Consider the following 14,187-nt stretch of genomic DNA (forward strand, 5'->3'; position numbering starts at 1 on the left):
TCAAATTGGATCTGACTGGTACAGGAGACTGCCCCTCCTTCTCCAGCAGAGCATGAAGTAGAGTCTGGGTCCCCCCCCCCCCCCCAGGTGCCTGTCGGGGCCTGGGTTTCAGCTGTCCACACCACAGCAGTGGGCAACAAGCTTAAAGCCCCTGATGGCTCTGGGTGCTGACTCTCACCAGTGGCTATGGGTGAAGTCACAGGCGATTTTCAGCCAACGCTGGGTTTGTCTCTATTTCTTTAAGGCATATCATTTATTTAATATTAAATCTGTGTTCTTTAAAAGTACAACTGAAAGCATAACTGAAAAGATCAGTTAGGGAGGAGGCTGTTTTTATTTGAGTGGAAGTTTGCACATACTGGTTTTTTGTTCAGTCATTCATACACATTTTTGTTGTTTTTTTTTTAATTATTAATGTCAATGAAAATTTACAGAGACTTTGGATTTCCAGTCATTCATTGTTGCTCTTTTCTCCCCTCCTAACCCTCCCCCCTAATACACTACTCTCTTGGAAAAGTAAAAGAAAAATTCTTTCATTGTTTTACAATCCCTCCCCCCACCCCCACTACCCTTTGCTCTGGACTCCTGTTATAACAAAAATACCTAATCACATATCCCTTTTAAACAGTTTTCTCCCTCATCTGTTTCAATACAATATACATTATTGAACCCATCTTTCTCAGTCTCCCCAAGCCCAAGGTCAGTCCTGTTTTACAACAGTGGCACCATGCAGTATTTGTCATTTTGTGACTGAGATACTTCACTCCGCATAATGTCCTCCAGGGTCACCCATTTTGAATAATATTGCATGAGGTCTTTGTTTTTCAATGCAGCATAGAATTCCATTGTGTAAATATGCCACAGCTTTTCTATCCATTCATTTGTTCATGGGCACTTAGGTTATTTCCAACTGCTTGCTATTATGGACAAAACCGTGCTAAACATGGGTGTGCATATATCTGCTTGGATGTCGGTTATGGTCTCTTTGGGGTATATTCCCAATAGTGGAATTGCTGGGTCAAATGGTATTTCTATTTGCAACTTTTTGAGAAAGCGCCATACCGCCTTCCACTATTTATTATAGTGGTTGCACTATTTTACACTTCCACCAACAGTGAATAAGGGTTTCAGTTTCTCCACAACCTCACCAGCATTTGTTGCTTGCTGTTTTGTTAAATTTTGCTATCCTGACTGGGGTGAGATGATAGCTCATAGTTGTTTTAATTTGCATCTCTCTTAGAGCTAGGGGTTTTGAACATTTCTTCATGTGCTTGTTAGCCATCTGAATGTCTTCTTTGATGAAGTGTCTTTTCATATCCTGTGCCCATTTTTCTGTTGGAATATTTATCTTGTTATGTCCAACTTTTTGAGAAAGTGCCATACTGCCTTCCATAGTGGTTGCACTATTTTACAGTCCCACAACCTCGCCAGCTTTTGTTGTTGGTTGCTCTGTTAAATTTTCTGTTCTTACTGGGGTGAGATGATATTTCATAGTTGTTTTATTTTCATGTTTTTGAAGAATTTTCATGAGATCTGGATGAGGATTACAGGATATCTGTAAATCATTTGCAAGGCAAGATGACTAGTAATTGCTTTGTTCTTTCACAGTCCATCAAAAGGAAAGATTGGTCAGCGAACTCATTTTAGAATTAGGACTAGAAGACAACTAGCCAGACCTTTCCTCCTTTGCTGAAGTCCTCAGATTTCCCAGAGTTAGGACTGCAGGGGAACTGCCAGACCCTTCAGAGTCCTCAGTTTTCTCTTTATTCCCAGTGGTAGGATAAGGTAGTAAAGAAATTGCTATTTTGTCTGCCTTAACTTTCATCATGGGAACATGTTTTCTCAGTTCCTTCAAAATGTTCTTGGAATGATGCAGAGTAGTGAGTATTTTTGTTTAAATGTTGTTAAGGAGCAATTATTGATCTCTCACCTATTAGGCACGGGAGCGGTCCTAAGGTCCAATGGGACCACAGACCCCAGCCTCTGTGACCCCAAGACCAGGCTTACTGGTCTGATAGAGAATGATTGAACCGCTGAGACTGTTCAAGCCACCCCCTTGGCTGACCTTTCAGCCAAACAAAATGGAGTGAATCAGGGAGGCCCATACTTAGTACAGCCGCCAGCCAAACAAGGTCAAAGGGCCTGGTGTAAAGCTCCAAGGGAAGGAGGGATAGGAAAGAAGATTCGTGCAAATGGTGAGCGCAGGGAGGATGGGGAAGAACACTGCTCCAAATGGGGGTGCAGTCTCTCACGAATTAAAATGTGTATGACTTGACCAGTAGAGAATCACTTTGCTCTCTGAACTCAAATCACAGTAAATAGTTAAAAGGAAAAAAAACCCAATCCATCATCGTATCCTTCCAGATGTTACTATCCAGAACAGTGAGCTGATGAGTGGCAGCATGGACAAAGGAACGCTGGGATCAGGATCCAAGAACAATATCTTTTACATTCTACTGCGAGACTGGGGGCAGAACGAGGCTGCTGATGCCATGTCCCGGCTGGCCAGGCTGGCCCCTGTTTACCTCTGTGAGTACTGCCACTACCTCCTTCCGTTGCTGGAATTGTTGTGGTTTTAGGCTGGAATTTTTTTGTGTATATGTGTGTGTTTTTTTTATTATTATTATTCATTTTAATGAAAGTTTACAGAGACTTTGGATTTCCATTCATTCATTGTTGCACTTTTCTCCCTGCCCAACCTCCCCCCCTCCCCAGTTTGCTCTTCTCTTTAAAAAGTAAAAGAAAACTTCTTTCATTGTTATATAATCCCTCCCCCCATATTTTTTTTTCTTTTGGAGTTGTTTTGTCACCCTCTGTACTCCCATCTTTCTGTGCACATACAGAAAAAAGGATATTTACACCAGCACACTATATTTGTGCTTTTCTTAGTTAAATGAACAGAGTATTTTCTAATTGGAATAATTTAAATAAGAAAAAATAAAAATTTGTTTTCTAAGAATTTTCTTTTACTTTTCAGATTCTCTTGTTACATACCATTGAGTTAGTGCTGACCCTGCATTGGATTTTCAGAGGCAGTAAATCACTTAGGGGAAGAGACTGTCCATCTTTCTTCCACAGAGCAGCTGGTGAATTAGAATTGGGTTCCATTGGATTGACAGCAGAGCTACTTCCAAATTTTGTTATTGTTGCTGTTGTTGTTCTGTGCTCTGGAGTCACTTGCAGTTCATAGTGAGCTACCCTATGCACAGTAACTCTGAACCCTGACCTATCCTGAGCCAGTGACATACCCCCCCCCCATTACGCCAGTTACTATGTCAGTCCGTCTCCTTCAGGGTCTTCCTCTCTTGCACTGTCCCTCCATCTTTCTAAGCCTGCTACCTTCTTGGCAGCATGCCCAAAGTACATCACAGATTTCAAAATCCTTGACTCCAAAGGGCAACTTGGTTTCACCATCTCTAAGACAGACCTGTTTTTCTTGGCCATCCCTGGTATGTTCAAGACTCTTCTGCACCGCAATTCAAAGGCATCAGTTCTTCTGCTAATCCTAGTCATTGTTCGGCTCTCTGATGCATTAGCAAGTAACTGTCAAGGCCATGGTCTGGGTCAGGTACATCTTAGTCTCTAGACTGACATTGTTGCTCTTCTGCACTCTGAGAGGTCCATGATGGCAGATTTTTCCCAGTGCAGTTTGTCTTTTGATTTCTTGACTGCTGGTGCCAAGAGTGTTGATTATGGAGCCAGGCAAGCTGAAATTATTAAGTCTCAGTCTCTTCTCCATCAATTACGGTGCTACCAGTTGACCCACTGGTGAGAATCTTTGACTTCTGATGATGAATTTCAATCCATATGAAGACTACAGTACTTAACCGTTTGCAGCAAATTCTTCAGTTTCTCCTCAGTTTCAGCAAGCAAAGTTGTATCATCTGCCTAACATAGGTTCAAATTCTGTAGTAACTCCTTATTCTCTGCCAGCTAAAGTTATGTATAAGGCCCTATGGACCTTCTGTAATTCGGTTCTACCTGGGAAGTAAGTGTGTTCCCTAAAATGAAGGTGATGAGACATCACCTCATACCTTATTGGTCGTCAGGAGGGGGCCTCTCCCTGGACAAAGACATTGTGCTTGGTAAAGAGGGTCAATGGAATGGGGGAACCTCTCAAGGAGATTGAGTCGAACAGGGAAGTGAAGCGTTGGCTCAGTCCCAGCAGGGTGTGAGATGGTTGGGAGGTCAGCAGTGTTTGGTTAGAGCTATATTGACACTGCCTGAGGACAGTAGTCCATGCACTGGTCCGTCTCCTGTGTCTGTTCCACTTTCAGGGAGATGTGTGCTTTGCCTTCTCCCAGACAACTTTATTCCGCCCTCTTACTTTTCTTTTCTTCCAGCTTTACACTTGACACATTGGCTGAGTACAAAATTCTAGAATTCCATTAACTTCAGAATTTTGATGTTTTCTGTGCTTAATTTTAGCTTTCAGAATTGCTGTTATAAAGTATATTGCGAGGGAGCTTTGGTGGCATAGTGGCAAGAAGCTGCACTGCAATACTGCTGTTTGAATTCACCACATGCTCCACTGGGTAAGGAGGGGCAGTCTCCTCCTGTGACAGTCGGATCCTTGATGGTACACAACAAGAAACAAAACCCAAAACCAAAATTTTATTGCTCAAAAAAGGGGTTTGTGCAAACTCAAAGTTATTTCTGTTGAGTCATAGCTGACTCATAACTGATCCTCCAGCGGGTTTCTGGGTCTGTAAATTACATGCGAAGAGATTACCCATCTTTTTCCCAAGGAGCCACTAATGGATTTGAACCCCCAGAGGTGTAGCCTTTGACCAGTGAAACTCTCTGTGGACTGTGCCACCTGAGTTCCCTTGAATTGCACTCATCAGTGATATGAAACAAAATGTCTGTGAACACATGTATGAAAAACCAATATAATAAGTAATTAAATATGCAGGAGAGGCATCCACTTTCCTAAGCCTCTGGAAACTGAACTTTGAAAAACAACGATAGTTATAGAAAGGCTTTCAGGTCTTTTGTTCATAGGGTCGCTATGAGTCATGTTTGACTCGATGGCAGCCAACAACAACATAATAAATTTACCCAAATTGAAACAATAATAATAAATAAAGATCATTCCACATTCCCATCACTTAGAGGGGTAAAAGAGTGTGTTATTTACAAAATTGTGTGATCTTTCCCCCCCTCTTCATTCTAGAAGCTTTGCAAATGCTTTCTTTGTTTTTGATATTCTGAAATTTTAGAATAATACAAGTTTTTCATCTATTTTTCTGGTCAGTCATTAAGCCTTTTGAGATCTATAACCATGTATTCTTGGAATTTCCATGCTCAGCTTTTTGAGGAAATGCCAAAATGCCTTCCAGAGTGGTTATACCATTTTACATTCTAGTGGTCTGATTTTATAGCTGGTTGGGAACATTACTGGGATCCCTGCTTTGAGAGACTTCTGTGAGCCTTAGGTGTTTTCTAGAACTCCCTCTGGGCTGATGCACTGTTGTTGTTTAACTGAATTGTGGACAGTTTTCTAAGAGTATAGACTTGTGTTGCACAGTAAGTTTACTGAATATCATCCATGTCTTTCTGCCTGCCCCAACTACCAATTATTCTACAGCTAACCGCGGGTTCTCCATTGGCATTGGTGACGTCACGCCAGGTCAAGGACTGCTAACAGCCAAATACGAGCTGCTCAATGCTGGCTACAAAAAATGTGACGAGTACATCGAGGCCTTAAACACAGGCAAGCTGCAGCAGCAACCCGGCTGTACAGCAGAGGAGACACTGGAGGTGAGTCTGTTCCCTGCTCCTGGCTGTCTACTTCAGCATCAGTATCAGCTGAAAGGGGGGGTCCTAGAGAGAATGTAGCAAAGGAGAGCAGGGATTAAACGTAGCTGTCTTTCCATCAAGGCTGGTTGCTTGTGTTCTTGGTTCTGAAGTGAAAGGAAAACTTGAGCCACATCCTTTCTCTCCCTTCCAGCATGCCCATTCGAGGTGACAAACCACAACCATTTGGCCACATGGGGCTGCTATTGTCCTGATGCCCATGCTTGCCCCATCTGTAGCTGGTACTTAAGTGTATCTGTCCTTTCTGTTTTTAGCATCTTTTACATAGAGGATGACACCACAGCTCTTTGAGTTATGGTCTTTGAAAGAGATTTAGATACATAAGAAGGAGATCCATGTTCATTGTTCATATACCTAATCTGCTGCCCTTCCACATTTGAAACAAAATTAGCTGAGAATTCAGCCAGCTTTTGTTAGAATCACTTCCAATCTCTGGGAGCCCTGTGTTCTCCTGAGGCCACCAAGCTGAGCAGTCTGAAATCACCAGTGTTTTCCTGTCTGGCTTCTGCTCACCTATAGCCAGAGCTGTAAGGATGAAAGAAAAGCTTTTTAAGCAGTACAATCTATTCTGATTAAATAATATTTTGAAGTATAGAAAAAGGTATTTTTCTTGAGTGACTCACCATCCATGAGTAAGCTGTTCACCATTCTTGGTCTTTCTGAGTCTTTACCTTTTTAAAAGAGAGGATAATGAGATCACTCACTTGTTACTTGAGGCTTGGTAGCAAAACTGTTTCGTTCACGCATGAGCCCTAACAGATGTAATGCCGAAGTTGCAAGTTGATGTCATAGACGAGAATATTCCTTAATTTGAGGAAAGTATATGTGCTTGGAAAAAAAACACATAAAACAAAACAGACAAAGCTTTATGTTAAGTGCAAGCAGCTCTGCTGTACAATCTCAATAGTGCCTTGTCCTTTATCCATTTGTACATGTGTATTGTAGGTGGCACTGTACACAGAGCTGGAGACATGCGTGTTTATGAGCTACCTAAGGCCTTTTTCATGTAGTTTTTTACTAATCAGTTATGTCATCGAAGTGATTTTAGAGCCCTATGTGAGGTTTAGGTTTTTACAGATAGGGAATTTGCCTCCCTAAGATTCTGGCACCTTCATCAATTGGAAATCTAGCTTTTTGCATAAGTTTTTCCAATTTCTTTTAACATCAGTTGAGAATCTAGAACTGACACGACTCCACATGCATGTCTACCTTTGTGTGACCAGGCCCTGATCCTGAAAGAGCTGTCTGTGATCCGGGACCACGCGGGCAGTGCCTGCCTCCGAGAGCTGGACAAGAGCAACAGCCCCCTCATCATGGCCCTGTGCGGCTCCAAGGGTGAGTGGGCTCCACTCAAATGCGTATGTCTTGTTCTCCTTGTCAGTCACGACTTCAGGCACTTTCTTTGTAAGACATAGATGTCATATGTGTACATACATATGTGTCTTATAAATAAAATGTATGTGCCTATATATACACATAAACAACGTGCGAGTGACAGACACATTGACTAGATTATTTGTGCTTTAGAAATTGTAATTCCTTTAGATGAACTTCTGGCAATAGGTATGTATATGATTTCTGAGTTTGGTATGCTTTCAGCAAACTTAGACTTCAAAAATAACGTATTTAGTGATGTGGGTAAACTTTCATTTTAATTGTACAGGAACTTAACGATTCATGATACTGCATTGAAATTTAAAATTTCCAGTACTGCTAACGTTTTTTTGTGTTGTGTGTATGTATGTATGTAGGTGTATATATACTGTCAAATTGGATCTGGCTGCTACAGGAGGAGATTGTCCCTTCTCTAGCAGAGCATCTGGTGGATTCAAACCACATACCTCTAGGATTGCAATGCAGCTTCTTGCCACAAGGCCACCAGAGCTCCCCCCTTTTTTAAAATTTTTTTTTTAAATTTCTTATTTTTTGTGTGTGTGCCAGCAAATCGGATCTGACTGGTAGAGGAGGAGATTGCCTCTCCTTCTCCAGCAGAGCATCTGGTAGATACAAACTGTGCACCTCTGGGATTGCAGTGTAGCTTCTTGCCATTAGGCCACCAGAGCTCCCTTGCTGCTAACGTTTCTATAAATTAGATTGTTTTCATTTTTTGGTTTTTGGTTGGGTTTTTTTGTGTGTTTTTTTTTAAAGAATGAAGTCCAGTTTCTTTAACTTTACGCCTTTCACCCGGTATCCCACTCCCTGCTCCTAGTACCCTGTCCTGCTTTGCACCAGCTGTTACTTAGCTTCATTTTTGTGCCTTTTTGCTTCCCATTCTTCCACTCACTTTGGAATTCCTTCTCTCACCTCTCTTGTGTCCAACTCAGAATGTCTCCAGAGCCTAGCCTGATGTCCACTGCCTTTACAGAGACACAGGCACTCCTGTCCCCCCTACCTCTTTGCTTCTCTCCGTTTGCTCTGTTCACCTGGAGCCTGGCTCTGCCCCCCTGTGTTACTGACAGCGTTCTTCCTGCTCTTGCTGTTTTCTTATTTGCTCCCCCATGCTATGAGATTATTTAGGGGTGATGTTTTGTTATGTGACTGTGGTGTGTTATTTACATGTTTTCGTCCCCCAGGAGTACTTGGGCTTTAGTTGATGTGATCTTCTGACCCGTTTCCCCAGGTTCCTTCATTAACATATCACAGATGATTGCCTGTGTGGGGCAGCAGGCCATCAGTGGCTCTCGAGTGCCAGATGGCTTTGAAAACAGGTCTTTGCCTCACTTCGAAAAGCACTCCAAGGTGAGTGGTCCTGGATTGGGCAGAACTTTGAAGGCAGAGAGCCCCAGTTGGGAGCAGGGTGGTTGCAGTGACTCCTGGAGGTGGTGGTGGGAACGGTGGGGCAGCTCAGGATTCTTCCCTCTTCTACACCAGAGAGGGATCTTTTTCTGCTGAGAGCTGGGAAACATGGACAAATACTCTTCCACATATTTTCTCTGTGAAGGACAGGATTTCAGATTGCCTTCTAGCTTTCCTAAGTTGTTAATACAGTGCCAGGATAAATGCGTAGAATATATATGCTGCGGTTTTGGTTACTTAACAGATAGTGATAGCACATTCAAGTGACCAGAACATTCCAGGGGCTTTTTTGGGTTGGTGTTTTTTTGTTTTGTTTTGTTTTCCGTAATTCTCAAGTTCAGTCTGTATTTGCCTTCTGGGCTCCTTGGCCCTGGTGTTGTGGTTCTACTCTAGTGTAAGCTGCTAGAGTGAGAGCAAATCCTGTGCTGTGGCAAGCTGCACATTGGGCTGCAGGCCTGCTGATCAGTAGTTGAGGAACTTAGATTTGGTCTCCTAGTAAATCCGGGGTCTGGAGTCCACTATTGTCTGGAAAGTACAGATGCCGCCCCAGCTTTTCGTGGCCCCTGGAACCACAGGGTTTCTCTCAGGGCCCCTCATGGAGACAAGACTGAATCCTGAGAGTGTGCGTGCTCTCTGTAAAGATAGCCCCAGACACAGTTCAGGCAGCATAGTTAGGTAAGGAGTTGTGCTGCCAGTGCAAAGGTTTGAATGCATCAGCTCCTTCACAGGCGAAAGATAGGTACTCTCTTTCCATGAATTTTGCATCTTCTCAAGACCCACTTGCAGATCACTTAGGAGTCCGCTCTGACTTGATGGCAGTGAGTTTTGAAGGAGTTCAAGGTCTGATTCCCCAGGCCAGTGTGGAGATAGAGGAGGACAACCTGGGGGAGAACTGCCAAGGTTCATCATGAGGCTCATTTCAGGCTGCAAGCTCTAAGGCAACCTGACAGGTTTGAGGGGTGGCAGGCCCTCCAGACCCCAATCCCTGCCCTGGTAGACACTGTGAACAGCTCTGCTTACACCCTGAGACTTGGAGAGGTCAAGAACTCACCTAGTCATCCTGGTTGTCCTGTAAAGAGTACATCCTGCCAGATCAAAGACTCTTCCATTGACAGATACATATATGTCTTGTTGAAGTACATTTTACACACCATAAAATTTACCCGTTTGGTGCATACAGTTCAGTGGCTTTTAGCAGGTCCAGAGTTACAAAGTCTCCTGTAGAACATTCTCAGCACTCCAGATGAAACCTCCTGCATATGAGCAGTGCAGAGGAAGAGGGCAGGGCATTGGCCCACAGGAAGGGACTTATTTCCGACAGGTTAGTTAGCTGCCTCAGTGGCCACTCACTCTGGACATGCTTGACTCCTGCTAGCCGTTGTAGGTGAAGCACCTGGCTTTAGCTTCTGTCCCAAGGCCCCCTTTTTGATCCTAGAACCAGCTCCAGCCCTAGTAAGGATGGTTCCTGCTGGATTGTTTGTTCCCTAGGATGGGGTGTCAGGAACCTTCCTGTCAACAGTGTGCTCGGGCTATATGTTAACCTTCCATAGGTAGAAGGATTTCTGATTTGGGTAGATTTTGAATTGTGGACCTAGAACTATTCTGGTTTGATTTTCTTTGTTCCTGCTCTTCTCTAGCTCCCAGCTGCCAAAGGCTTTGTGGCTAATAGCTTTTATTCTGGTTTGACACCAACTGAATTTTTCTTCCACACGATGGCTGGCCGGGAAGGCCTGGTTGACACAGCCGTAAAGACAGCTGAAACAGGATACATGCAGGTAAAGTGAATGTGGCAGGCCATCAGCGGGGGAGGGCCTTGGGCCTTGGGCGTGCTGATGGCCGAATGTTTATGTATTTTGTATATGAACTGTAATTTATCCAATCTTGATACTTACAAGGAAAATTTGGATGTGCAGATGCCCTAGAAATCAGCAATAAATAGTTAATAGCATCAAAATCCTCCCTTAAACCTGGAATGCTTACGATCAGGCAGGTGTCACCCACACCAGAGCTCCTGTAGGAGGAGTATGGCCAGGAAGTACATCCTGAGACACTCATCTGAGCCCGCCGAGCCTCTCTGCTGCTACTGGGAAATGAGGATGTTTACTCACACCTCCTGTATTGAGAGGACTAGGGGAACATGCTCTGCAACTATTTGTTATTAAAACTCTTTATTGTTTAAAAAAAAACCCAAAAAATTCTTTACTGTTGATTGACTGTAGACAAACTGTCCCACTCCCTTTCAGAGACTTGGACTTTCCCTACTGTATGTAGAGTTCTGGATGGCAACGTGGCCTTCATTATCCTAGTGGCAGGGAAGGGTGAAAAATACAGCCCTACTTGCTCTTCCGTCAGACCACAAAGACTTTTCTTTTTAGCCTCCAGTGACGTTTTCCATTGACTCCCAAGCAAAGGGAAGAAGTCAAGAAGTTAAGGAGCTGGAGCTGAATAGATGATTTCAAAAGGCAGCAGGGGAAGACAGACCAGAGTATTATAATTCAATGTGCAAGGAACTGGAGTCCAAAAATCAAAAGGACCATACTCACTCAGCATTTCTTAAGCTGAAGGAATGAATTAAAGATCAAATTCAAGCCTTGAGTTGCAGTACTTAAGGATGCTATGGGTAGAATACTGAATGATCCAGGAAGTACTAAAAGAAGATGGAAGGTGTATAGAGAGTCACTGTACCAAAAAGAATTGGATAACACAGAAGAATTTCAAGAAATAACATATAATCACGAGGAAATGGTGGTGAAAGAGGAAGTTCAGGCTACTCTGAAGGACTTGGCAAAAAAATAAAGCACCAGGAACTGATGGAATACTAATTGACATATTTCAACAAACAGATGCTGCCCTGGACATGCTCACCAGGTTTTGCCAAGAAATCTGGAGGACAGCTACCAGGCCAGCTGACTGGAAGAGATCCATATTTATTCCCATCTTAAAAAAGATGACCTGACAGAGTGTGGAAATTATTGTACAATATCACTCAAATCAAACGCAAGCAAAATCCTGGTGAAGATTATCCAGAAACTACTGGAACAGTACATTGACAGAGAACTACCAGAAATACACGCTGGGTTTAGAAGAGGTCATGGCGCTAGAGACATTGCCAGTGCCAGGTGGATCTTGGCAGAAAGCAGAGTACCAGAGTGATATCTGTGTTTCATTGACCATGCAGAGGCATTTGACTGTGTGGATCACAACATATTGTGGCTAACCTTGAGAATGGGAATCCCAAAACACTTCATTGTGCTTATGGGAAACCTGTAGTTGGATCAGGAAGAGTTCTCAGAACAGAGTGAGGAAACACTGCATGGTTCCAAATCAGGCAGAGAGTGTGTCAGGGATGCGTCCTGTCTCCATACCTTTTCAATCTGTATACAGAACAGATCATTCGGGAAGTTGGGCTTTATGAGGAGGAATATGGCATCAGGATTGAAGTAAGACTCATCAACAACCTACATTATGCAGATGATACAACCTTCCTGAAACTGAGGAGGATTTGAAGCACTTGCTGCAGAAAGTCAAGGATTGTAGTCTCCAGTATGGATTGAAACTCAGCCTCAAGAAAACAAAAATTCTCACCATGGGGCCAGTTGACAGCACCATGATGGATGGAGAAGAGATTTATGTTGTTAACAGTTACAGCTTGCTCGGCTCCACAATCAACACTATTGGCACCAGCAGTTAGGAAATCAAAAAATGAATTGTATTAGGTAAATCTGCTGTCAGCAACCTTTCCAGAGTACTGAGAAGCAACGATGTCAGTCTAGAAACTGAGATGCACCTGATTAAAGTCCATGGTCTTCGCAATTACTTGCTATGCTCTCTTATCAGAGAGCTGGATAATGACTAGGGATGACAGAAGAATTAATGTTTTTTAGTTGTCAACATCCCATGGACCACCAAGGAAAAAAAAAATACAGATTCGTCTTGGAGAGGGTGAAGCCAAATTTCTTCTTGGAGGCTAGAATTTTGAAGCTCTGTCTTACATACTTTGGGCATGTGAACAGGAGGGATGGATCCTTGAAGAAGTACATCATGCTCAGAAGGGTAGAGGGACAACTCAGGAGAGGAAGACCCCAGATGAGATGGATTGGTACTGTGACTGGGAAAATATTTTTATTTTTTTGGGGCTTTTTTTTAAACTCTTTTCAGGTTTTTAAAAATACATTAAACACGAGGTAGTCCACATTCCTGGGAGCTTTGCCATATACTTGCTTTGGCTTTGTGTCTCCTATGTCCTCAAGGCATGTCCTGGTTTGGGAAACATGGGTCCCTGGCAAACTGGAAATAAGGATTGATAAACCAGAGAAGAGTGTATGGGTGAAGAGGGCAGACATGGACTCATGTCAAGTCAGTAGATACCTATTTCACAGCCTCTTCCATCCTCATGTGTTATTATCTGAGACTTTGCTTTTAATCATCTTTTGATGGTAAATTGCCCTTCCATTGGGATCTTGCTGCCTTTTCTGGGATATGCTTTTAGCACTTTTGCTTTTCGCCTTCCTTTTTTTCAAATAGATTCTGCCTCTCCCAGAGTGGTGTGAATCTAGAACCAATGAGCTGTAGAAGGAGGGGGGTTTGTTTTTAAGTTGCCTGGAAGGTAGCCTTGTTCTCTGAACTGCCATCGTCACGTGCTGGCTGGTGTGTTCAGCTAGCAGAAAGTTCTTTCTGGACCTATTTGAGGAACGATTGCTGCCTGCTGGCCTGTGACAATGCAGTCCCTGTTCCCTTTCCTTTCCCCTCTGTCCTAGGAGAGGGCCTGTGCCAGACCTTCTGATTTATATAGAAGTCTGCAGGAGTCCTCGCTTGGAATATGTTTAAAAATACAAGCTATTGCGTTGATTGATACTGTGGGAACAAAGAAAAGGAAGGCAGGGCAGCCTAGGAAAACAGTGGTTTTGGGGGTGATGGAATTCTATCGAGTGGCGTGTATTTTGAATTTCACTGAAGGGCTGAGGGGGGGGGTTACAAAGGGATTGACCCACAGTATTTCTGATAGTGTTTTTATGTGATAAAGTACTTGGGACCTTGAAGCTTTGAGTCCCAGATTTCATCCTGTGCACACACAGCTAGTCATTAAAAGCATCTGGGCTTTTATTTCCTTGCTATTTTTTCTTTAGAGGCGGCTGGTCAAGTCCCTGGAAGATCTCTGCTCACAGTATGACTTGACTGTCCGAAGCTCCACCGGAGATATTATCCAGTTCATCTATGGGGGAGATGGCTTAGATCCTGCAGCTATGGAGGGAAAAGATGAACCCTTAGAGTTTAAAAGGGTTCTGGACAACATCAAAGTAAGGAACATTATTGTATTTGGTTTTAGTCTTTTCCAAAGGGTTCTTCAGAATGAGGTACTACCTGAAATAATATGTCTCCACAGTCAGTGAGTTAGTGTGTTCCTTTTAAAAAAAAATAAATAAAAAGGTTTGATTGTGATTTTGATAAAAGTTGACAGAAAACTTGAATTTCCATTCATTCATTCTTGCACAGTTTCCTTCCTCCCCGTGACCTCCAGTCCACCTTTCTATGTATCTCTTATTCTGCACTATTGTCATGCAGATAATACCT

General features: G+C 43.1%; 1 protein-coding gene across 1 annotated transcript in view; it reads left to right on the plus strand.

The window, feature by feature from the left end:
- POLR3A (polymerase (RNA) III (DNA directed) polypeptide A, 155kDa) overlaps positions 1-14,187 on the plus strand; it is a 96,736-nt gene that overhangs the window by 23,585 nt on the left and 58,964 nt on the right. The window contains exons 15-20 of the mRNA XM_006887560.1: positions 2,365-2,529; positions 5,591-5,763; positions 7,044-7,155; positions 8,441-8,559; positions 10,254-10,391; positions 13,743-13,913. Coding sequence (XP_006887622.1) covers positions 2,365-2,529; positions 5,591-5,763; positions 7,044-7,155; positions 8,441-8,559; positions 10,254-10,391; positions 13,743-13,913 — 878 coding nt within the window. The remainder of the gene's footprint in view (positions 1-2,364; positions 2,530-5,590; positions 5,764-7,043; positions 7,156-8,440; positions 8,560-10,253; positions 10,392-13,742; positions 13,914-14,187) is intronic.

This window comes from Elephantulus edwardii, unplaced genomic scaffold (assembly GCF_000299155.1).
Source record: "Elephantulus edwardii isolate Elephantulus edwardi_28Jun2011 unplaced genomic scaffold, EleEdw1.0 scaffold00058, whole genome shotgun sequence".
NCBI classification, from domain to species: Eukaryota; Metazoa; Chordata; class Mammalia; order Macroscelidea; family Macroscelididae; genus Elephantulus; species Elephantulus edwardii.